General features: G+C 43.1%; 1 protein-coding gene across 1 annotated transcript in view; it reads right to left on the reverse strand.

Moving 5' to 3' along the window:
- The window catches only part of grid2ipa (glutamate receptor, ionotropic, delta 2 (Grid2) interacting protein, a), a 58,493-nt gene that overhangs the window by 2,552 nt on the left and 30,359 nt on the right, over nt 1-25,582 (reverse strand). The window contains exons 6-23 of the mRNA XM_066641798.1: nt 23,495-23,767; nt 20,657-20,742; nt 15,818-15,887; nt 15,123-15,410; nt 14,745-14,896; nt 14,463-14,603; nt 14,270-14,376; nt 13,872-14,040; nt 12,449-12,834; nt 8,864-10,534; nt 6,639-6,726; nt 5,937-6,026; nt 3,897-4,093; nt 2,551-2,706; nt 2,198-2,284; nt 1,862-1,991; nt 1,327-1,445; nt 145-309 (exon numbers count right to left, since the gene is read on the reverse strand). Of these exons, the coding sequence (XP_066497895.1) occupies nt 145-309; nt 1,327-1,445; nt 1,862-1,991; nt 2,198-2,284; nt 2,551-2,706; nt 3,897-4,093; nt 5,937-6,026; nt 6,639-6,726; nt 8,864-10,534; nt 12,449-12,834; nt 13,872-14,040; nt 14,270-14,376; nt 14,463-14,603; nt 14,745-14,896; nt 15,123-15,410; nt 15,818-15,887; nt 20,657-20,742; nt 23,495-23,767 (4,375 nt within the window). The remainder of the gene's footprint in view (nt 1-144; nt 310-1,326; nt 1,446-1,861; nt 1,992-2,197; nt 2,285-2,550; nt 2,707-3,896; nt 4,094-5,936; nt 6,027-6,638; nt 6,727-8,863; nt 10,535-12,448; nt 12,835-13,871; nt 14,041-14,269; nt 14,377-14,462; nt 14,604-14,744; nt 14,897-15,122; nt 15,411-15,817; nt 15,888-20,656; nt 20,743-23,494; nt 23,768-25,582) is intronic.

Below are 25,582 nucleotides of genomic sequence, written 5' to 3' on the forward strand. Positions count from 1 at the left end.
TACTATTTGAATCAAGAGCCTCTAAAATGATCGTAACTCAGAGCATTACCCAATGCTGACTTACAAGGATTATCACAGAAATAGATGTCTACAGAGACAACACAAGACATTGCTTTTAATCTCCATACTGTAGGAGCTACTCACGTCAAACTTGGCAATAAATTCTGCAAAAATGCCAAAGAAAGCCTCAGTCGTGGTGGCCTTGCCGTCTTCACCAAAGAAAGAGGCCACCTTACAGAACTCCTCCATAGATCTCTGCTGTAGTGACTCCAGAGACTGCACTGCAGGGTGGCTATTCTCCAGAAAACCCTACACACCACACGGTTAAGGCTAAAGACACACACACCCTGTTTAGTGGAACAAAACCATGTAACACTCCAAAACGTTTTTCTTGAAATTGTGGTGCAGCAGGTTAGTGTCGCAGTCACACAGCTCCAGGGACCTGGAGGTTGTGGGTTCGATTCCCGCTCCGGGTGACTGTCTGTGAGGAGTGTGGTGTGTTCTCCCTGTGTCTGCGTGGGTTTCCTCCGGGTGACTGTCTGTGAGGAGTTGGTGTGTTCTCCCCGTGTCTGCGTAGGTTTCCTCCGGGTGACTGTCTGTGAGGAGTTGGTGTGTTCTCCCCGTGTCTGCGTAGGTTTCCTCCGGGTGCTCCGGTTTCCTCCCACAATCCAAAAACACATGTTAGTAGGTTGATTGGTAACTCCAAAGTGTCCGTAGGTGTGTGTGTGAGTGAATGAATGTGTGTGTGTCTGTGTTGCCCTGTAAAGGACTGGCGCCCCCTCCAGGATGTTTTCCCACCATGCGCCCAATGATTCCAGGTAGGCTCTGGACCCACCGCGACCCTGAATTGGATAAGCACTTACAGATAATGAATGAATGAATGAATGAATGAAAACAGAGTTTTTGACTCCTGACTAATGAGGAGAGCCTTTCGTCTACATGCAGTGTGAAAAAAAGAAAAACTAGAAAATCAAAATCACAGGAACAGCTTCATCTTGTGAATTAAGTCAGAACTACATTTTGCAATTATTTATCTATTTATTTACTGGTCATTAGAAATGGTAAGAATATTCAATGTCCAGTGTCCCTGAACATTGATAGCGTATTTGTAACTGATATGCAGCTATGAATAAACATGTGAGCACTGCTTTACTGTAAAGTAAAACCTACTGAGGCAACAGTGCCCTTATTCTCCTACAAATTCACTACCTATGAGGTTTACTTTTGACAGCAATGATGTCCACAAACAAAAACAAGGCACTATATACACTTCTATACCACTGCTTTATGCGGTGCCTCCATTTTTTTTGTGTGTTGGAAGGATACACTCATAACCACCGCAAATCGGTCCTCAGCAGTGGCCGGCATCTTTTGGCAGGCGGAGCGGATGTCTTGGATGGTGTTGTGCAGGTCGTTCAGATCTGAGGTGATGTGCCTCTGATTCACTGCAGACAAACAGGAAAGAGAAAAACGATAAGCCTCCTCTCTGTAGCAGTGCCAAAGCCTCCTTCTCTATACTAGTGCCAGAGAGTCTGGCCATTCAGTCTCCAGATTACGTACTCATTGAGTTTGACTTAATATAGATATATTTATTAGTGAGAACAAGTTCAAGAACATGATGTACATAAACAAAAATGTTTTTATCCCCCCCCCCGCCTTCTTCCACTTGTACCTCATCCAACACTGCAGACTTACGAATACAGAAAGAGTAAAAAGGAAATAAGAATTATCGAATAATCACATATTATTTAATCAATTAACTCTTTTCTATTTGTATAAACACCACATGATTGTAACCACTTCTCCTTTCTGAACATGAGCATTTCCAATTAATTTGACTTTGATTCAGATACTTGCTCACCTTTGGCTGCAAGCGGTACAGTAGTGAGCTCTTTGGAAAAGTCCAATACCTCAGGAAAGTGCTGGCACAATGATTTGACGAGGATATGTAGGAAAGTAGATTTTCCATCCACTGTTTTGGTGGTGGCAAGCTAGAGAGTGAAAAATGTACATACACATTGGATCATTTCACTCAAGTCACTCAAGAACATAATTATCAATCTGTGCAGTGTGATTTCAGTGTGTTTCAGTGGATGAAAAGGGGCATCTCCTAGACAATGTTTTCCCACCATTTTCTTCCATTTTAATTAATCATGAGACATAAAAATAATGCATAAAAATGAATAAACACACTTACTTCCGTGAGGAAATTGATCTTGAAGCCAGTGGTTTTACTACCTTTGGGTTGGCCATTGTTCAAATAATTCCCCATGGCAAGGACAAACTGGGAAAAGAAAGATATGAAGAAAATGCAGAGTTGCTTTATCAACATATAAACTTGTAAAGGACATGATAACGAGTCTTGTGCTGTGATGAGAGTCTGAAGACTAGGGGCATTCAGCCAGGAAAGTGCAAATGAATTTTAAAGCACAGACACAAGGAAACCTTTAATCAGTCTTATCTCACTCTAATGATGTGTGAAGTGTTGTGTTTTGGTTGCCACTTCCCAACAGAGCATTAAAAGAGACTGAGATGTCTACTGAGGAGTACCTCTAGGATCTTTGCAAGCTTTTTGCTGTTCTTCAGCTCCAGTGAGGCCTTGTAGACGCAGTCATAGCCTCCTCTCATCTCTTCGGTTTTCTCCTGCAGCGTGCTCTTAAAATGTAGACTCTTCAATCTGGTCTTATACTCAGGAACTGATAGCATCTGGGATAATACACACCCACAGTATTCACTTCAGAAGTGCACTCATAAATGGAAATGTTTAAAAAAAAAAAAAAAAAAAGACAAACAAAAAAAAAACCAACAAACATAGGCAATGAAGATGGTATGCTATGAGGAATTGGTCAAAATTAGAAAATAATTCTGCAAATCTTATAAATTCATGCTGTAGATGTCAAAATAAATATAGAACAGTGGCTATGCATCAACAAAATCTCAATAAATAGATAAATTATTAAAAAATGTCTTTAATTTTTAAAAAGATATTTATAAATACATATTTTTTTGTGTAAAGGGTGGGCCATTTATATGGACACACCTTAATAAAATGGGAATGGTTGGTGATATTAACTTCCTGTTTGTGGCACATTAGTATATGGGAAACTTTTCAATATGGGAGGTGGCCATTTTGAAGTCGGCCATTTTGGATCCAACTTTTGTTTTTTCAGTTTTTTCAGAAGAGGGTCATGTGACACATCAAACTTATTGGGAATTTCACAAAAAAACAATGGTGTGCTTGTTTTTAACGTAACTTTATTCTTTCATTAGTTATTTACAAGTTTCTGACCACTTATAAAATGTGTTCAAAGTGCTGCCCATCAGTGTGCCCACTCCTCACACACTGATAGCAAAACCGCAGGAGAAATGCTAGCAAAGGCTTCCAGTATCTGTAGTTTCAGGTGCTAGCATTTCTCCTGCGGCATTGCTATCAGTGGGTGAAGAGTGGAGAAGAAGGTTGCATTGACAATCCAACACAATGGGCAGCACTTTGAACACATTTTATAAGTGGTCAGAAACTTGTAAATAACTCATGAAAGAATAATTTTTTAATTTTTGTTTTTCTTGTGAAATTCCCAATAAGTTTGATGTGTCACATGACCCTCTTCCCATTGAAAAAACAAAAGTTAGATCCAAAATGGCAGACTTCAAAATGGCCACCATGGTCACCACCCATCTTGAAAAGTTTCCCCCCTCCAATATACTAATGTGCTACAAACAGGAAGTTAATATCACCAACCATTCCCATTTTCTTAAGGTGTATCCATATAAATGGCCCACCCTGTACATTCATAGGAACAACATCAAACAAATCAAACCAATTTTGGAAAATGCATTGGAATTATATTAAATTACAAAGCAGTATACATCCAAATTAGTTCTATGTATACAGCTACCTGTAGAACGAACTGATCAGGCTCACTGAGCTTGCTTGGATCATCTCTGTACTGTTCATACTGTCTGACCTCATCCTCGTCTGGCGCGTACAGGAGCAGCTGTTTAATGTGTGCCGGCTCCAAACGGTCAGTTGACATGGTCATCAGCACCTGTCGCAACTCACCTGGAGATAGCTTCAGATGGGCAATCAGGATGGCTGCAGGAAGAGTGGTCAGAGGTGGACATGTTTCAGCATACCAGACCCGCAAGAAGAGGATAGCAGACCTTAACCTTTGCTCAAGACATTCAAGCTGGCACAACAACATTAGATGCAGAGATTACATTAGATACAGATCAGCGAAGCTAATATACACTCTCAGAATTACTATCACTGTGCTGAGGCAGTTCAGTAAGGAAAAATTAGTGTGCCATTGTCTATATTAAATATAGATTTTTTTTTTGTTATTGAACTCAAACACCCCATTTCAGCTCCAGGACTTTTATTTTGTTTTATATTATATAATTCCATAATGAAAGCTTACAAATATTCACCTTTTTCTTCTATAGAAGAGAAAGAAATGTATATTTAGGGAACACAAGTGGACTTTAAAACTACTTTTTAAGTTTTTAAAGGTACATTTAAATGATTATTTTAGTGAACATTAATATATCTGTACAGTGTCTTTTTTCCTGAGAGTTTAGCCTAGCAGGTTTATGATAATGTTGGTCATAAAGTAGAGGTAACATATAATCCGTTTCAATGCTGCTTTTAACATGCCCCTGTCAACATAACCTCACAATTTGAAGTGCATAGCGACTTGCCAAAGGACAAAATAGACAACGAGAAGAGACTTTTCTAGAACATTTTTCTGTCAGTGTTGTAGATTGGACCAGAACTATTACAGTTTCATATAAAGAGGACAAATTATGAAAATAAAATGACCCATTAATTAGGGTATCTGGAGCCTACCAACCAACAAACTGTGAAAGAAACCAACCCAGTTAAGGCTTTGTTGGCTGCCTAAGTCAGAAACCAAAGCATAGCTCAAGCATCAAGATTTTGTATTGGTCCTAACTTAGAGGGAAGACATCCTAGTCTTGTCCCATCTCCAATCACAGCGATGGACTGCTTTATGTGAGGGCGCAAAGACCAGCTAAAACGGAACAAAACAAACACAATGAGCGCAGAGAGATTAGTATACCGATTTAAAACCCCAGGGAAAGGGGTAGAATGTCCCCTTTAAGTGTGGTATTTTATGACGACAGGAAACATTTTGTCTTGTTGACCTCTAACAGTCAAAAGATACAATTTTCAAAGCACCTATTCTTAGTTTACAAGATGCTTTTTTTCATAGTTTTCATAGTCAGATAATATCAGACGTATGTTTTTGAACCCTAATATAACACATGCACACTGAACAAATGCTTTGTCTTCAGGTTTAGTATAGTGCTATACTGTCCTAATTTTGGTAGTCGTGAGCTACACAAAGCCTTGTTTAAACATAAATATAATAAACTACGGATACTGGAAGCCTGTGCGAGCATTTCTCCTGTGGTGTTGCTATCAGTGTGTGAAGAGTGGGAGAAGAGGGTTGACATTTTAAACACATTTTATAAGTGGTCAGAAACTTGTAAATAACTCATGAAAGAATAAAGTTACGTTAAAACCAAGCAAACCATTGTTTTCCTTGTGAAATTCCCAATAAGTTTGATGTGTCACATGACCCTCTTCCCATTGAAAAAAACAAAAATTGGATCCAAAATGGCTGACTTCAAAATGGCCGCCATGGTCACCATCCATCTTGAAAAGTTTCCCCCCTCCCATATACTAATGTGCCACAAACAGGAAGTAAATATCACCAACCATTCCCATTTTAATAAGGTGTATCCATATAATATAAGTCTTGTGAAAACTTGGAGGTCAAGTTGACTGGGCATGGTAAAAAACCGAACTGAAACACAGTGTGACAACCTTAAACAGATCTAACTCAAGCTCAGCACCACAAAGCACAGCTCAACACAAAAAGACGACTTCCTTATATGTTGCCTAACCTACTCACAGGCGTTGTAGGCTTTCTTATGGGAAAGTATCTCAACCACATCTTTCTTTTTGAATGTCTCAGGCTGAGGTGTGGGTTCTGGAACAGAGACTGACACACGTAATCAAAGAGTGAGGGAGTGTTCTCCATGCCAAAGAATGATGTGAATTGGTGGATGCATGGATTGAATGCGTGGGTAGATGGATGGTGCAACAGAGAAACAATGTGCCTTGCATGTAGGTGATCTGAAAAAGAAACAAAAAAACAAATCCAAAAATAAACAAGATACAGCAAATAGCATAGAAAATACCATCTAGTTATAACCCAATAACTTACAGTGGGACCAATTTACACTGTGAAACACTGAACCGTCAAGAATTAGCCAGCAGGAATATGATGAGATGATATGAAAACATGGAAAAAAAAAGTTGAAAAACAAAAGTGTGTCATGCTGTTGCCTCTAGCAGCACCAAAGCTGTGACTGGTCTCCAGCCGCATAAATCAAAGGCTTTTTAAAGCAGCATGAAGCTACACTGTACCCTAGGTGGCTCCCACAATGAGTTCATCACCAGGGGTTTTTGAGTATTGTGAATGCATTAACACATCCTCTTTTTCTTTTTTTTAAATCCCAACAAGACGGCGAAAACTTGAAATGCTTTCATAATTCATCAGATGGAGATGAAATACCTTTCTCTGTTGCATACATTCACACTATATACTCACTGGGACTCTTTTGTGTACCAAAATGCAACTCCAGGTCCAGGTATTTCACCATGTCACTCAGCTTGTCGTAATCAGAGTCCTCTCCCAGCTGCAATAAAGAAGGCAAAGCACTGCTAGCACACGCAAAACCTATATCAACGCACATGCACAGGCCTGGTGGTTAAACACAGAGTCCTGAAAGGCCTACGCTCATTAGGAGTTCTGAACTTGCTGTTGTTCTGCAGCTATTGTAGATGTAACATCGATGCAGGTGTCTCAACAGGCTCAGAACTTCACAGAATCCAAAACTCGTGAACACAGAGGAAAGATGTAGGCTCTGTTTCTCCTAGCATGACACTTTCAGTACTGACAGATCTGTGAAATTATATATTTTTTGGGCTTCTATTATCTGCTTGTTACCTCTTCAAGCAGCAAGGACCAACTGTTTTTAACTGTGAATATTCCTGTCTTTATTTTGAGTGAATAAAAAGAGGAGGGAGTTGGAACATTACATTTTTTGTATACACTCATTATTTTCAAACACCAGCTACATAGTATACAGCATTACTGCCATACTGCACAACCCCAGTCGGCTGCATTTTCCACTTTTTCCACAGTCAGGGATGTTAAAGTCTGGGCTCTGGGCCAATGCATTGTCCATTGTCTTCTCACAGTGAAGGGAAGGATCAAAATCCCCCCACTGGATCCTTACAGAACTGAAGCCAAGAATTCAACTTTGTTTTCCTCTCTCTCAGTGGTGAAAGTTTTAAGAACTGTGTATTTGACGGTAAAAGTTTTGATGGTCTACAAGGTCTTTTTCTATATCTATGTCTTTTTTCCTGCCCCATATTTTCCATGGGTTTTCCTCTACCATAGGTAACTATATAATGTTACATCCACACACTTTAGAAATATCCCTGGAGTAATCGCCAATTTAACTGGAAATGTTAGTAATAAATGAAAAGTATTGCAACATATTCCGTGTTTAAAAGGAAGTTGTTATGTTTGCTATAATAATCTCCGGTGGGTTCTCCCTGTGTCTGTGTGGGTTTCCTCCAGGTGACCGTCTGTGAGGAGTGTGGTGTGTTCTCCCTGTGTCTGCGTGGGTTTCCTCCGGGTGACTGTCTGTGAGGAGTGTGGTGTGTTCTCCCTGTGTCTGCGTGGGTTTCCTCCAGGTGACTGTCTGTGAGGAGTGTGGGGTGTTCTCCCTGTGTCTGCGTGGGTTTCCTCCGGGTGACTGTCTGTGAGGAGTGTGGTGTGTTCTCCCTGTGTCTGCGTGGGTTTCCTCCAGGTGACTGTCTGTGAGGAGTGTGGGGTGTTCTCCCTGTGTCTGCGTGGGTTTCCTCCGGGTGACTGTCTGTGAGGAGTGTGGTGTGTTCTCCCTGTGTCTGCGTGGGTTTCCTCCAGGTGACTGTCTGTGAGGAGTGTGGGGTGTTCTCCCTGTGTCTGCGTGGGTTTCCTCCGGGTGACTGTCTGTGAGGAGTGTGATGTGTTCTCTCTGTATCTGCGTGGGTTTCCTCCAGGTGACTGTCAGTGAGGAGTGTGGGGTGTTCTCCCTGTGTCTGCGAGGGTTTCCTCCGGTTGACTGTCTGTGTGGAGTGTGGTGTGTTCTCTCTGTGTCTGCGTGGGTTTCCTTCGGGTGACTGTCTGTGAGGAGTGTGGTGTGTTTTCTCTGTGTCTGCGTGGGTTTCCTCCGGGTGACTGTCTGTGAGGAGTGTGGTGTGTTCTCCCTGTGTCTGCGTGGGTTTCCTCCGGGTGACTGTCTGTGAGGAGTGTGGTGTGTTCTCCTTGTGTCTGCGTGGGTTTCCTCCGGGTGACTGTCTGTGAGGAGTGTGGTGTGTTCTCCCTGTGTCTGCATGGGTTTCCTCACACAGTCCAAAAACACACGTTGGTAGGTGGATTGGCGACTCAAAAGTGTCCATAGGTGTGAGTGAATGTGTGAGTGTGTGTTGCCCTGTGAAGGACTGGTGCCCCCTCCAGGTTGTATTCCCGCCTTGCACCCAATGATTCCAGGTAGGCTCTGGACCCACCGCCGCCCTGAACTGGATAAGGGTTACAGATAATGAATGAATGAATGATAATAATCTCCTAAATATTTGTATGTGCAGGGTTTTAATGGTTTTATTCTGTCCAATATAAATTATGTAAATACATTTATAAATGTATTTGTGTGTGTGTGAGAGAGAGAGAGTGTGAGTGTGAGAGAGAAAGTAAAAGAGAGAGAGAAAAAGAGATCATTTCCTCACCTGCCCCCAGATTGTTCCTTCAGAATTCTCCACCTGTTCCCAGCGCAGTCTCTTCACACTCATGTGGCTGGAGTCTGACTTCTGTGGTGAAGATCGGGGCAGCGGAGGAGGCACACATGGAGGAGGTAAGGGTGGAGGTGGAGGGGGCTCCACAGGGGATATATCCTCACGGTGGGTCTGAGGCTGAGATTGGGCGTGAGGAGCAGGGTGAGGCTGTGGTTGAGGTCTGGTTTCATGGTGATGCTGCTGGTGGTGGTGGTGGTGGTGGTGGTGATGCATGGGGTGAGGACTTTGCCTGGCTTGTGTAGAGGGCTGGTCCTGGTGGTGTTGCTGCTGTGAATGTTGCTGCTGTTGCTTGTGCTGCTGCTGTGATGGTTGCTGAGGTGGTGGTTGGGGTGGAGGCTGAGGCTGGAAGGTGGAGAGAATCTGGTGGGGTTGGTGAGGCTGGTGGGGTTGGTGGATGATGTGATATTGAGGGGAAGACTGCACAGGCTGGGTTTGCTGGATGTGGTGGATCTGATGGATGTGATGAGCCTGGTGAGCTGGTGGAGGAGGCTGAGTGGGAGGATACACTTGGTAAGTCTGGTGGACTTGGTGGTGCTTATGGCTGGGATGAACGTTCTGAGGCTGATTCACCTGATGGTGCTGTTGCACTTGGTGGATAGATTGAGAAGGTGGTTGAGACAGGTCAGTCTGATGCAGTTGCCTGTCACCTCTCTCCAACCTTTCAATACGCTGCAGCCTATCCATCCGTTCCAAACGCTCCAGTTTCTCAAGTCTGTCCAGCCTGTCCATTGAGCTAGAGAGGTGGGCTTGGTGGCCTTGATGATGATGAGTGTGGTGGGCCTGCTGGCCTGGATGTATGGGTTGAGGCTGATGAATTTCATAGATGTTCCTATCAGACAGTTCCATTCTTTCAATCCTATCAAGTCTGTCCATGGAACTGGAGAGCTGAGTCTGATGAGTATGGTGAGTCTGATGATGACTAGGATGCATCTGATGGCTCTGCTGAGCCTGTTGAACCTGTTGAGCCTGTGGAACGTGATGATGACCATGCTGAGATTGGTGACTTTGTTGAATCTTATAACCATGCTGAGTCTGCTGGTGAGTCTGACGAGCCTGGTGGTGCATTTGGTAGAGCATATGGCTAGTAACTGAAGATGGAGACAAGTCTGGTGATGGCAAAGGGGGCAGGGACTGGTGCATCTGCTGAAAAGGGTGTTGGCCGTGGCTAATGGGATTTGTGGGCTGAGCCGGTAGTGACTGGTGCTCCTGGAGAACCTGGTGAGCCATGACCTCCTCCCGAGTAGGAAGCACCTTGTGTATAGACTGCCGCTTAGTGGGAGGATTAGCCCTGGGAGGAGGAGGAGGAGGAGGTCCTGGGTGACGGCGGAAAGTGAGAGGTCGCGGGGCATGATCGGGGGTGAAACCGGGTGGTGGTGGAGGGTCATTAAACTGGACGGGTGGTGGGGGAGGAGGTGTGAGAGGCGGAGGAGGGATGTGCTCAGAACTGGATGAATAAGTAAGGGAACTTGCATCCTCACTGCTGCTGTGCATCTCGCTGGCACTGCTCAGTTCAGGAGGGATGTATGGGCCTTCATCTTCTTCATCATCTTCCTCTTCCACTTCCTCTTCTTCATCCTCATCCTGAAGGGTCATCTGGACGACATCCTGGTGTCACCATTAAGCACATGAGCTGTTTGTTCATACCACTGCCCTGTGTTAACCTCACACCGAGAACAATGCGTGTTTAATAAGCCCTACAGGGTTAAACTGAAACTAATATAACTCTGCGGGTGTAACTTTAACCATTCCAAACTGAGCCACTCTCAACTCTAAAAGGACAACTAGGACTGTAGGGCCCCCTCCACATGGATCTGTTTATTATTTAAAAAGGTTTTTGAATATATCTCAGTCCAGACAGATACAAAAAAGGTTGCATTATCATGCCAGCCCTCCAGTCCAGTAGGGGGCAATAGTACCTCTTTAGGAGAGACATCCAAACACCACAAAGCATGAGAGAAACAATGGTTTACAGTAATCCCTCACTACTTTGTGGTTCATCTTTCGCGGATTCGCTACTTTGCGGGTTTTTTCAAGGGGGGCTTATGGCCGCAATATCGCGGATATTGAGGGAAAACCGTGAAAGATGAATAGCCAAAATATTTCATTTATTATTTACATGTATTAGACTGGGCCTGTAGGTGACAAAATATATCGTTTACAAGTGTTTCTTACGTACAGTACATGTATTGTTCACATCCACATCCGAGTGAAATTTACTGACGCTAAATCACAGCTTAGGAATGACTCTATTAAAGAAACTGGTAGGATATCACATGTAGTTCCAGCTGAAAAACATTATAGAACGACTGTTTAATGCAAAGGGTGGGGTGTTAACAGTAACAGGGAGGGGTTTAAAAGTCCAAATACTCGTTAAATACATAAAAAAACTACTACTTCGCGGAAATTCGTTTTTCGTGGGTGGTCTTGGAACCCATCCCCCACCAAAACCGAGGGATCACTGTAATCCCAAGTCACTCCATACTCCCCTATGTAGTGCACTAAGCAAGTAATGAAATTAAGGAATCTAGATCTTAACAGTGCATTATATATTTCTAAAACAACATAATTGAGATTTATTCATATGTGGGAATTTGAAATCTAGTGATATCTGAATGTACACATTGTAGTTTTATGACTTACCTAATTCACTATATAGGGAGAGAGGAGCTGTTCGAATGTAAGCCAGAGACAGGCACGTTGTGCCGTGAGCATTTCCAAAAACCTCCATTTGCTTCTGTCCACACGAGAACACTGAAATTTTTGTTTTTAAAAATCTTTGGAAAATTTCCGATTTCAGTTATTTAAAACACCGTTTTCATGGGGACGGGAGGCCAAAATGCAGACAAAAATGTTTGTTTTTAAAAATAAACTGAACCCTGTGGATGGGGCCTTACTGTCTACCTTCTCAAGTTGGTGAAATAGGTTTCAAGTAGAATTATAAGATTTGGTATTTTAGCTCCTGGGCTCCCCCTACAGCTGCAGAATATAATTCACTTTTACCGAACTATCCTGCAATCAAAGGGGAGAGAGAGGAATTGGGGTGGTTTCCTACACTCAAAAGTCACATACCCAGTAAACAAGGAACTTCCCTGGACGTTCAAAATAGGTCTAAAAGTAGTCTGTCCGTCAAGGACATATTTTAAACTTCAATGGACGTCCAAAATACGTCTAATAGTCGTCTTTTCAATGTCGGTGTTTGGGCGTCTTTTCAACTTTCATTTTCAACCTTAAGAGAATGTTGATTAGACAGCAGTCATTACGTTATTTCAACGTTGAATCAATGGCTAATTGTTTACTGGGTAGTACAGTTTCTACAGCACTTACAGAGCCCAAAGTAGCAAAGCAGAATTTCTGTTTTCCTTATTATTAAACATCATTGATGCATCACCTTGATTTTGAAGCTGTAATTTTAAAGTCAACATATTACATAGTGTTCTTTTAATGAAACAGCCAATGAAACATGATAAACATGAATGTAAACTTAAACTTGAGTGCAAGACTGATATCTCTGATACATACCTCCTCATAGTCATTCTCGGGAGACAGGAAGTCATCCACCGACAGTTGCTGGCCCAGCTGCTCAGTTAGGGCCTCCATGAAGAGGTCTGTGTCAGCACTGCGAGGGGGACGTGAGAATGTGTAACGCTTCTTACGTAGAGGAGGGCTGGGTGGGTAGTCTGGGGGACTCGGTGGGTACTCTGGGGGAGAGGGAGGTGAGAGTGGGGGGCTGTCCACGCTCATGTACGGGTTGGATTCTGCACTCCCTTGGGATGGAAGCTCTGGAGGGTAGCAAGGGCACTGTGGACTGGGCAAGGGCTCAGCCCAGAGTACAGGCTGTGGGGGTGGGGGTGGAGGAGGAGGAGGAGGAGGGGGAGGCTGGATTGACGTAGTGATCTTACGGCTGCCTGTGAGGTGATGGAGGACAGTGTCTATGTAATTCATCCATTATGTTAAAGAAATATATTAATCAAAGAAAAATCACATTGGTGTAATTTGCCTCAACTCTCCACTCCAAATGTAGCCGTGCTTGGTGTCAAAAGGTTGTATCTTTAGGTTGGCACTGTGGTTATTTATTCTATATGCATCGTTGTGTCAGCTGCAGCATTAATTGTCAGGTTACCAACTTGTGCTTTTAAAATTGTTTGCTAGCTGCCAGCCGTGCTTTAATCTAAAAACAATTCTGTCATCACTCCAGTCGTTTGAGGTATGTGTAAGATGTGTAAAACTTTGAACCAAACTTCAGACACCAAAGTATTAATGCTTTTCCACTGCATGGTACCTACTCTGCTCAACACGGCTCTACTCGTTTTTTTCTTTTCCATTAGACAAATTTGGTACCTGGTACATTTTTTAGTACTTGCTCGCTTGTGGTTCCAAGGAGCCGAGTAGGGACTAAACCTGACGTGTAAACCTTGCAGAGACCTGTCAATAACGATAAAATGCAGACACTCAGCACACTCTAGCTGTTTGCTAGAAGCTACAGTAGTGATCACATTGGTTTTTTATCTTACTCACAATGGCAGCTCATGTCTTTTGCCGACAAAAGTATCCAGTGACGGCGCAACAAGGAATGAAAAACTGATCCATCTGAACTGATCCATGGAGTTGCGTTCAGTCCCCAAAACCAAAACGACACGGGAATACACAACGAGTAAACAACGCTTAACATTACTGCTACAATATTGTGGTTTCAAAAGCCTGCAGTTCCTGTTAGTGACTGCGACAAATTCACAAAGGAGCCATTGTAGTGGAAAACCAACCAGAGACCAACAAAGTGAGTAGAGCAGAATAGAGTCGAGTAGAGTATGTACCGTGCAGTGGAAAAGCACCATTTAACTGAAGGATAATAAGAGAGGAATTGTGTGCATATGATTTTATTCCTTTAACTATTAATACGTCCTGTATGATGGAGGGTTGGATTTTATTTGGCAGTTGAATGTACCTGAAGTAGCCCGTACAGAAGGAGAGGAGGAGTGAGCTCTGACAGACTGGCTGGACGAGTGGGGATAGGCATCCAAAAGTGTTTCGGGAGCAGGAGGAGGGCGGCTCTTCAGGGACTTGGATCTCTTCCCTGCATACACGTTCTCCAGCTCAGCATACACAGCCGACAGCTACAGAGAGGAAAGGAATGGGACATGCCAAACAAACAGGAACCCAATGAAACTAAAATCATCTCAAGAGTCAGCTTTCATCTGTGGGAAAATTTTCAAAGCAATTTCTTTTGTAAATTAATATGAGCCAAGGGTCAGTAGGATCATGTTGGAGAGGTTTCAGCTCAGTTATTTACTGGGATACGCGTCCTTATTTTTCTTCTTTTGTGCTTCTTTCCACTTAACTCACATTAGTTAGGTTGTTGGGTGTCTCCGGGAGAGAGGTCCCGTCTCCAGATTGTCTTTCTCCAGGAGCAAGTCGCATAGGGGCCACTTCCACAGGCTCAGTACGGATCCCTCATACAGACAAGAAACACTCAACTACTCAGTTCCATATAAAGATATAGCTTAGGAGTATTTTGAAGTAAGGGTTAGTGTAGTACCCATTCCGAGATGAGTGCCGATGACCAGGTCATCTGAGCTGCGTCCTCTTACACTGCTTCGGTAGGTGGTGCCTGTCACCTTCATAGAGCTACTGCGGCGGTGGGGTTCTGGAGCTGGGGGTTCTTGCTCGGCTACTGGCACTTGAGAACACACACAAATGGCGATTTAAACTTTCCAAGACAGTGACGGAGAACTTCAGAACTCCTAAAAAATGATGTAAGGAATTTTGGAATGGGCATTTTTTTGTAAGCACTTAGTCCGACAAATAAGGCGTGACTTACACGTGACTTTGTACCCAAGGAAGCGTGAAATCTTGTTCTGGCAGTGCTCCTGCTCCTCATAGGTAAGCAGCTGGTAAATAAACTGCCAGATCACCTGTTTAGCTGGAGTATCCAACACTGGGAAGACATCCACGATTAAAGTATCCACATTCCTGTAAAAAGAAAACAACACTTTCAGTATTGCTATACTATTAACTATACCATGGAGTATGCTTGTCTAGTGGATGTGCACTTGTTTCTACACTCATGTAAGCTTTTCCTCCTTAGTCAGCTATTTACGTGACACATTTGGTGCGTTACTGCAATAAAATCTAGCATAAATTGTGATTCACACAGTTTCTAGAGTCTACTAGAGTGAAGAAGACCCACCCATCTCACCTGTGCTGGAAGAAGGCCTCCAGTGCTTTGCAGATTGTGTATCTCTCTTGCAGAGTGAGCAGATGTTCCAGCTGTTGGCTGAAGGTGCGGCCCTGCACGCGAATGCTGGGAGGGAGGATCTCTGCGATCCACTGCAGGGAGCTGAGAACAGGAGAGCGAGAGCGTGGCGAAGCGTCCAGAGGCTCAGGTTCGGTCAGAGTGAAGGCCGGCGGTCCGTCCTCCACCACCAGCGAAGGCATGGCCCCACTGCCCTGTAGCATGGACACCACCTTCTCGTGGGAGCAACTCCTAAAAAGAAACAAAGAGCTTCTGTATGTCCTCCATTCAAATCCCTTGTTATAAAGTATGCTTAAAAATAGGAATATAGATTAGACTTCAATACACAGCATTTAACATACGATGAAACAGTTGCTGTGCAACAGTAAACCATAAAATACACAATGAAGAAGAAATCACTCATATTCTAGAAAAGGTGCCAAAGAAATTCTAATAAAATTGCACAGCACATTAGACATGGAGGAGAATGCTAACTGCCAGTTGTGTTATGCTAGCTAATATGTGCACCACCGGCTACCATTCTACTGAGGCGGGAAAGGAAGTTTATGCTAATAACCCTGAGAGAGCACAGACAATTAAGGTCTTACGCAAATCATCATCAAACAGTGACAACATTCAGTAGAATCTTAACTACCCACCTCATGTCCAGCCCGTTGAGAAACAGGATGCGATCTCCAGGTTTGAGGCCTGCTTTCTCAGCAGGGCTACCTGAAAACGAACATTCAAATGTTTCGCAAATGATTCAACACTGAAATAACGTACTGACTGCCATCTAATCAACGTCTTCATAAGGTTGAAAAGGAAAGTTGAAAGAATGCCATTAACTGGTCCTGACTTAGCTGACTTTTTAAGATGGATTTTAGACAGCGACTGATGTTTAAAATATGCCCTGGACGAACTATTTTTAAACCTATTTCGCACATCCAGGGATGTTCCTTGTTTACTGGGAGGTCACAGGTTATAATCACAGACAAGCCCACGTTTAATATAAACCAGTGTAAATAAGAGAGTCTTCTCTCTGAGGACAGTAAAAATGACGTGAAAATAAAGCCTGAGCTGGTAGTTGTTAAACCACTCATGCTGTACCTAGGGTGACCAGATCTGAGATGGTGAAAAAGAGCTACACAAAACATGGGAATTTCTTTTTTAATTCATCCGAGAACTTATATTTACGTTTCGGCATAGCTGCTCGAGATGAGGGTGGGTACATGAGCTTTGCCTGACGTAAACAAGGACCACTGACGTGCAGACTGACCAATTAAATGTTTACAGAGAAGGTTATCGACCAATAACGGTAGCTCTACAGTCAGACCGTCCAATCAGAAGATTTTAAGCTACTTCACCACGCCCCCTTCTCACTCAAGCGAACCAATCGGAGTAGGGGAGGGCGGGACTAGTTTGTGAAGGAAACTTCTCGAAGTTCTATGCAAGCGCTAGAAAAACAAAATGCCGGACCTTTGTGAAATTCCGCCCGGACATTTTTTTTTAAGTCTAAACAAGAGGACATGTCCGGGTAAAAGAGGACGTCTGGTCACCCTGCTGTACCTGGACACACTGTTGTGCTTAGTCTACAATCTGAGGATAAAACAGTAGCAAAATGTTCACGCAAATTTATGAATGGGTGATATTATTTATTAATTTTAAGATATAACATGTGAAGCAGCATGGTTTGTTGTGGAAAAGGGGTTACGTGCGATGGAATGGAGAAGAGAAAACCATGGTAAAATTAACACAGCAAATCTGCACAAGAACTAGGACAACACCCAGGAAATTAAGGAGGGCTAATAAGCGAACAGAATCCAGTCTATTGCCAAAAATATGGAGACGTCTAGAGCTGGCGAGGCTGACATTGACACTTTTTTACAGCTGAGATTTTTAGTTTCAAATACCAGAAAAGTATATTTTGTAGTCTGGAAAGAAACAGGAAGTGGCACAGCATTGCCAACAGAGTAGAAACGTTGCATTTGTTGTTTTTTTTGTACTTGACTGAGAAAAGAAGCAGCTGTTGTTTCTCAACATTATACTAATGTTGTGGATGTCATCTCCTATTTACATAGAACGTATGAATTTTAATGAAATGTATGAATGTTTGCATCCCGGTAAATTACTATTTAAAGACTGCATTGTAAATGACGCAAACCCTGAACAATACCAGCAACAGCATTTCCATAACGTCCCTGGTTCAGCCTGTGACAGGGACAGGAGAGAGGCGTTGGTGTCTCAGCATGAGAGCATTGCACACATCCTGTTGGCATTTCATACACTTTTTTCCTTCTTCTTACCACTCTGTCTTGTTTCCTTTTTTCTCTCCCTCCTCGTGAAGGGTGCTTATTTGAGGACTGTGGGAAGTGTAAATCGAGAAGCACTAACATTTGACGAGTTTAGAAATCCACCACCTGTGCCCCTCTGACTCAACACGGCTGTTGACTGCTCCAGGGTTTGTACTATGTTCACACCCACAAACAAAATGACAGAAGAATGCCAGGAACGGTTAACAGCCTTAATGTTCAGTTGGAACAGCACTGGGACCAGCAAGGCAAAATTCATTCACGGCTGAAGTGCCCTAACCCTCAAACTGCTCCCCGGGTGCTGGGGTGGTTGGCAGCCCCCTGCTGCAATTGTGCGTTCACTGCACCGAGTGTTTGTGAATAATTGCTCACTAGTGTGTGTTCACTACCACGGATGCAAAGAAACAATTTCCCTAAGGGGATCAATAAAGGTGCTTCTTCTTCTTATTGTTCTTCTACAAAGTCCATACCTGTTTAAAATATGATTATTAATGGTTATTAAATGTGCTGTTAACGCATTTAAAACCAGTTAGGACTCAGAGACTGAAAGGGAAACAGTGACCTGTTGTTTGCCAAATAGTGAACCCAGATCTATCTACGCTGTTAGACCTCAGATCTTGCCAGAAACTGATCTTACTTTGTCTTCCCCATCAGTCGACAGGAAGCCTGTCAGATTGATCACATAATCGTTAATATGTTTAACCTTTTAACCACCAATTTTACTAAAATAGTGTCTTTTTCTTACATTAATGATAATGTGGTTTAGATCTTAGCTTATTCCTTTTTTGTAAGTTCTGTAAGGTCACTTTTATCTCTTTTACAAATTATAATAAATGACTTTTACAGGGCGGCACGGTGGCTTAGTGGTGAGCACGTTCTCCTCCCAGCGCTGGGATCTTGGGTTCAAGTCCCATCTGGGTGGAGTTTCCATGTTCTCCCCGTGTCTGCGTGGGTTTCCTCCGGGGCTCCGGTTTCCTCCCACAGTCCAAACACATGGAGGGTAGTTGAATTGGCTTCTGTCTAATAACTGTCCTGGTGTGTATGTGAATAAATGTGTGAGTGAATGTGTGTGAGCCCAGATATGGATTGGCACTCTGTCCTGGGTTATACCCTAGTGTCCGATGCAGTCCTCCAGGTGGACGGTCGTGCCTGGTCAAGAGTACGCTGTGCAAGTTTGACTGCCACTTCTCGCCAGTGTGTGTGTGGATTGAGTGTTCTGAGCAGTGTGTGGATTGTAAAGCATCCTTGGGTGTCTAGAAAGGCGCTATATAAGCGTAACGATAGATAGACAGTGTTTAAAGCCTAATTAATAACATTAAATAAACAGATTTATGCCATTTATAAACCGTTTTGAATGTAGTCTTATTTTAAAGTGGCAGGAGTGGAGCTGGATTGTCTATTGTTTCTTTAAATTATCTGATGGTAACAGTTGGTTGTCTACCAGTCGTTTCAATTCTTTAAATTACACTTTTAACTTTAAAATTAAAGACATAAGAATTGTCAGTCAGTCATAATTTAAAACTATACAAATGATCAAAATCTATCAACACTATCCCCCCGCAAAAAAAATCAAACTGCATATCCTAGCACACTGATCTTAACTGCTAATTGAGTGTGCACTTCTATGAGATGTCTTAGATTTTGGTGACAGCGCTGCTGGAACTGATATAAATATTTAATGTCACTCCCACGCAATTCACCCAAATTTCAAAAGGAGCTGAATAATGGCCACTTTAATATTTTAAAGGAAATCTTCAGAAATTTCTCACGGTGTCATACATTAATTTGCCTTGAAATAAGCTGGTCACCTCCCAGAAAAGTATGGTATGCATCTCTCGGGGTAAACGGCAAGAACCTACCCCAAATGGAGGAGTTTCACAAGTGGTGTGAAGAGGTTTTGTGAAATCGACCATAGTTCAGATGGTGAAAATTGAGCCGAGCAAAGCTCTACATTTTCCAGTTGATCTACAGGGGTTTGACAAAGTGAAACACCTGGTTTTAGACCACAGTAATTTATTAGTGTGGTGTAGGGCCTCCTTTTGCGGCCGATACAGCGTCAGTTCGTCTTGGGAATGACATACACAAGTCCTGCACAGTGGTCAGAGGGATTTGAAGCCATTCTTCTTGCAGGATAGTGGCCAGGTCTCTACGTGATGCTGGTGGAGGAAAACGTTTCCTGACTCGCTCCCCCAAAACACCCCAAAGTGGCTCAATAATATTTAGATCTGGTGACTGTGCAGGCCATGGGAGATGTTCAACTTCACTTTCATGTTCATCAAACCAATCTTTCACCAGTCTTGCTGTGTGTATCGGTGCATTGTCGTCCTGATACACGGCACCGCCTTCAGGACACAGTGTTTGAACCATTGGATGCACATGGTCTCACTGGTGCAGTGTGGAATTAATGAAGATTGACCACCAGGCTGCTCCAGTTTAGCCCTGACACCTCCCACACTACAATGACAGGTGTTTCACATTCATTGTCTAACCCCTGTATGTCCAAACATTTACCTGGTCATGAGATTTGGGTACTGGCCGAATGAACGAAGCTGCAAATTCAAGCTTCTCCATCAGATAACTCGGCTCAAACTCTGTGACAGGGAGAGGAACACTAAGATCTGAGAGAAGCTCAGAGTATAGCCACTGCTCCCTAATGTTTAGAGGAGTCAGTTAAGGTGGATATACCTATCGGAGGCACAAATCAGGCACAAACGAGTCTCAAACAAGGGGAGGCTCCAGTGTAGACCCAGGTCTTGTTGAATGAATTATATTTCCCAGTACGCCTTGCCACACCTGGGGATATTCCAGGAACGGCTGGTGGAAAAGGCTGAAGGCACTTGTCTTATTGCCACCAATGACCACAAAATTAGACTGAACCGAAAACATGATGTTGATAATGGTAACAATGATGTTGATGATGGTAACAATGATGTTGATGATGGTGGTGACCATCAAGTCCTTCGTTAAAAAGCCTTCATTACATAATTCTGAAGCAAGATCTGCCCTAAATATCAGACAGACGTGAAAAAATAGCCTGATGATACATTTAAAATATCAGGCACAACAAACTGTACATATCTCATGAGTAAAACTAAGGAACGGAAGTGAAACTGTGGATATGTGGAAAATGAAGCAAAAAAATACAACAACAGTCCAAACAGTGACGCACTGCTGCTAGTCTGTTCCTACCTGGGATGACTGAGTCAATCCAAACAGGAGCATGGCCACGGAGAGTGAAACCAAAGCTCTGGTTCCCTTTGTAGACCCGCACTGTCCTATAAATTCACAGAAAAAGAGAGGAAGATTAGCTCCCAGATGAAACCTCAGAATGTATTTGAGGAATCATTCACATCACACACAAAGACCAAAAATCGTTTTTATCCTCATTTAATCCCCTCCTCTCTATATCTTCGTTACCACAGTAACACACATTACACAAGTAAAAAGCTATAGGTTAATGGTAATCAATACAGCCTTCTAAAGAAAATAAATGGTTTGGTCTGCAAGTGGAAAATGTTGGAAATAAATAGAAAGAACAAAAAAGAAGTCACTTTTTGACCCATATTTGGACTATAGAATAATACAAAGACCATATATTTATTTTACCTTATTCCCACCTCACTTGCATTTGGAAATATGTGCTGATTTTGAAACTGGATCGGAAATTTAAAGACTTGGAGTGTTGTAAAATGTTCAGGATGCATCTTAAAGGCTAAGCACCACTTAATGGACCTCCATGAATATTCCACATTATTGTAGTTACTGACAGATATAAGTATGAATTAAAATGAAAATAGCAGCTTAATTTGCTTTAAAACTGACAATTTTATTAAATTGACGGAAAAGCCCGAGCTCCCTACGGAAATTCTTGAACGCGACCGTGGCGTCACTGGTGGACAACAGCTGAACAACGCCGCGGTAAAACACCGTTATGACTGACTGTTATGACAGTATCTAGCTAAATAACCAACATTATTCACGACAATAGCCTAGCAATAAGCTAAACTCAAATGTAGAGGTACCGTTATTCTTGTAAATGTGATCGAAGTCCAACTCGAATTCATCCGACACTATAAACCTCCGTAATGCAGCTACGTAGCCGAGTATAATCTGAGCCACCGAGTTTAGCGAGTCAAGCTAACGTTAACTAACACCAACTAAAACAGGCGAAGTGAGTGTCCTCACCCTGTTTACCTCCATGTTACAGAGGCTCTTGAACACCTTTCGTTGGTGTCCTTACATGCCCATATTGTTGGAAAAGCGCCAGTGAAATGAGCTACAGATAACGGAGTGAGCGGATGGTCCTTTCCAAAGTGCCCGTTTAAAGTGGACAAATGTAGTCCATTTTCTGGATATTTTGGGATCTTTGGGTCATTTGTTCACAGATGTCCCACTGTACATTGAATGATTGCAGCCAAAAACAACACACCTTTTCGTCATTTTGCATTAAATTAAGTGCAGCTTCTAGAGTTGTTGTCCACCATCTACGTCACAGGCAAGACGCCTATTAGAGTTTCCCAACACCGCTGGGGGGGGGACCAACGGTCTTTTAAACCTTATTCCTTGAATTAGTAAGAAATAACATGTTTTCTGACTCTCAATAAACACAAGTTAGGAACTCAAACTCCACTGAATTTGTTTGACACTTACTTAGAGCTGCTGCTTAGCCTTTAAATAGGTAACTCAATCATTTTTGTGTGTAAAAGGAGCCTGAAGCTCTTCTGAAATGAATGAAACTGCTCCAGAGTGAAAATAGGTACTTTGGTCTGATAAGTTCCTTTAGAATTTTTATGGAAATAATGAATGTTGAGTTCTCTTGGCCAAGGAACAAAACTATCTTTCAAATTATTAGAAGCATGAAGTCAAGAGCCGGGTGCTCCAGTTTCCTCCCACAGTCCAAAATAACACACGTTGGTAGGTGGATTGGCGTCTCAAAAGTGTCCATATGTGTGTCACCCTGTGAAGGATTGGCGCCCCCTCCAGGATGGGTTCCCACTTTACTCCCAGTGATTCCGGGTAGGCTCTGGACCCACCACAACCCTGAACTGGATAAGCGCTTACAATGAATGAATGAAGTCAAGAGTCTGACAATCTGCAATTTACAAACCATCTAAACTGACCTTTAGACAACTATTCTCCAAGGATATTCAAGCTCATTCCAACATGTCAATGCCAAGACCACATGCTGTATGTGTTAGAACGGTACGTTTGATTAATAATAGATTACAGGTGCTAGACGAGCCTGCCTGCGTCCCAGACCTCTTTCCTACAGACAACGTGCATCACACACAGTGTAAAATTCAGCAATGAAGGGGCCATACAGATATGCATTTAAAGACTACTTTAAAGGAACAATGGAGGGGGGGCTTAGACCTACTCTAAAGGACTATAATAATATTTCTTCTTTTTTTAAAATTGTCATTCAATCCTGGGACTAACAGAATCCTCACTTTCCACAAATTACACAAGCACTGTAGAACAAGCTGATGTTATTTTACGTCTTTAATACTTTAACAGGGATAATTCCCTTCATTCTAGTGGTCTGTCAGAACTGAGTAATTGCATATGACACTACGAGTGTAACACTGAGAGCAATAAAACGTGTCATTTCTGAGAAAAAGATTTCAAACGAGTCTAAACGTAACACAGGGAACACACAGAACTGTCAGCTGCATTTCTGTTCACAGTGGAACAATGACAGCATTCACAGCTGTTGCTTTCCTCACCTCGCCGTTAAATTATGGTTGTTATTTAGGTTTTGTCCTTGTTTTTCCACATTTTTAATCTGTACTTGCCCGACAGACTCGTCAATCCACATTTGATGTTACATTCTGAGCATTTAGGAGCAGCGTATTTGAGGATTGTGTGTGAAATCTGGAAAGTATGCAGCACATTTTAACTTTCACTTAGAAAACAATAATCTACATAAACATGTCATCTGATTGGAGGATGCCCAAACTTTAGCATATGACTGTTTTAAGACACGCCTTCAAGTTACAAGAGAGACTAAGTAAAGTTGTGACTGGCCTGCGGTTGGTGACAGCACCGGAGTGCCCTGCGATGAGGGAGGTGGTTTTGCGGAGTCCTCTGGAGGGGGGCAGGACGTTCTCCTCGTTGGCAGCACGGGGCACGGAGCTGGCTCTGGTGGACACCAGCAGACGCTCGGGGTGGTCCTCGCTCCGGCTGCGGCGCAGACGGTTGTGCCGGTGCTCGCTGAAGCTGCGGCCCCTTAGACGACTGATCAGGCTCTGAGAAACCACCTCGTCAAAACGCTGCCGGTGCTTCTTAGGGATGAATATCCTGACAAACATGACACAAACCAAGCAGCAGAGTCAGGGACCAGGCAAGTGAGAGGAGACACCGGGGACGGAGGGAAGCACAGGCATTTTGGCTGAAGCTGAGAGAGAAAGTGTGAGCGTGAGAGAGAGAGAGAGAGACTCAGACACCCAGAGAGTGGCTTGACACATACTTTCACACACAGGAGGAGGAGCAGTAGGAGGGGTGTTGATATGATATAGTGTAGAGAAATGATAAATTCCAGCCTGTAATCAAGTCTAAACAATAGGACTAGATAATAAAGGTGAATAAATGACTAAACATGGCCGACTGATAACAAAAATGCGAGTTAAATACAAGTTTCTGTACCAATAATTATGTGTAAACAACGTCTGCTTTGACTGATCCAACTGAAGTGTAGCTCATTCAAAACGTCTGTGGAAAAACACACTTTGACTTGGTTAACGTCTACAACGTCACTCTCTAGTCTTCAGTCGTAAACAAAAACAATCATTTCAGGAGTTTTACGTGTGTACCACATAAAGACTACAGGTAACGTTATTGTCCGTGATACGTACGTCACTCCATTTCATCTGAAAAGCTCCATCCCTCACAGATATAGAGAGGGAGTCTGAGTAAGTGACTAAGCTGTGAAAAGGCACAGACTGATTAAGCGGTAGGGGGCTCTCCCCAAACCTCAGGATTAGAGTGTTCTGCATCTTCAGTGTAGGCAGATGACAAATGAAAGAAGCGTTATTCTGGTAAATCAGCACCGAGGCTAAGTGGATTTTAGCTAAAGGCTCCAGATTAAGAACAGTTTAGAGGAGGGAGAGAGATGTGGAAATGAAACAACCGGTCGCTGCACTGGAAGCAATATGTAGTCTAGGGGCTACTGAGGGAATTTGTATCACTACAAGAAAACATTATGGAACAGTTACAAAAAATAGACTTTCTCGTTATTCGTAGCCCCTAGAGTATTCGGTCAGATTGAAATTCATAATTACGTAGGTATGACGAACTAGAAGAATAAATGTATTTCATATATCATCACACTCCAATTAAAAACATGTATCTCCATTTTGTCAGTTTTTAGTTTACTACATCATTTGAACACAGCAGTTGTCCTTCACACTGTGGGAAAATTTCACGATGAATGGACCAATAAAAATGCTCCAAAGTGACTTGGAATTAAATCTTTTTATATTCATCTCATTGAAAGTTACTATATTGAGAAATATCCATTCATTCATTCATTATCCGTAACCCTTATCCAGTTCAGGGTCGCGGTGGGTCCAGAGCCTACCTGGAATCATTGGGCGCAAGGCAGGAATACACCCTGGAGGAGGCGCCAGTCCTTAACAGGGCAACACACACACTCACACCTACGGACACTTTTGAGTCGCCAGTCCACCTACCAACGTGTGTTTTTGGACTGTGGGAGGAAACTGGAGCACCCGGAGGAAACCCACACAGACACAGGAAGAACACACCACACTCCTCACAGACAGTCACCCGGAGGAAACCCACGCAGACACAGGGGGAACACACCACACTCCTCACAGACAGTCACCCGGAGGAAACCCACACAGACACAGGGAGAACACACCACACTCCTCACAGACAGTCACCTGGAGGAAACCCACGCGGACACAGAGAGAACACACCAGTCACCCGGAGGAAACCCACACAGACACAGGGAGAACACACCACACTCCTCACAGACAGTCACCTGGAGGAAACCCACGCGGACACAGAGAGAACACACCAGTCACCCGGAGGAAACCCACACAGACACAGGGAGAACACACCACACTCCTCACAGACAGTCACCCGGTGGAA

The sequence above is a fragment of the Hoplias malabaricus genome, chromosome 13 (assembly GCF_029633855.1).
Source record: "Hoplias malabaricus isolate fHopMal1 chromosome 13, fHopMal1.hap1, whole genome shotgun sequence".
Classification (NCBI taxonomy): domain Eukaryota; kingdom Metazoa; phylum Chordata; class Actinopteri; order Characiformes; family Erythrinidae; genus Hoplias; species Hoplias malabaricus.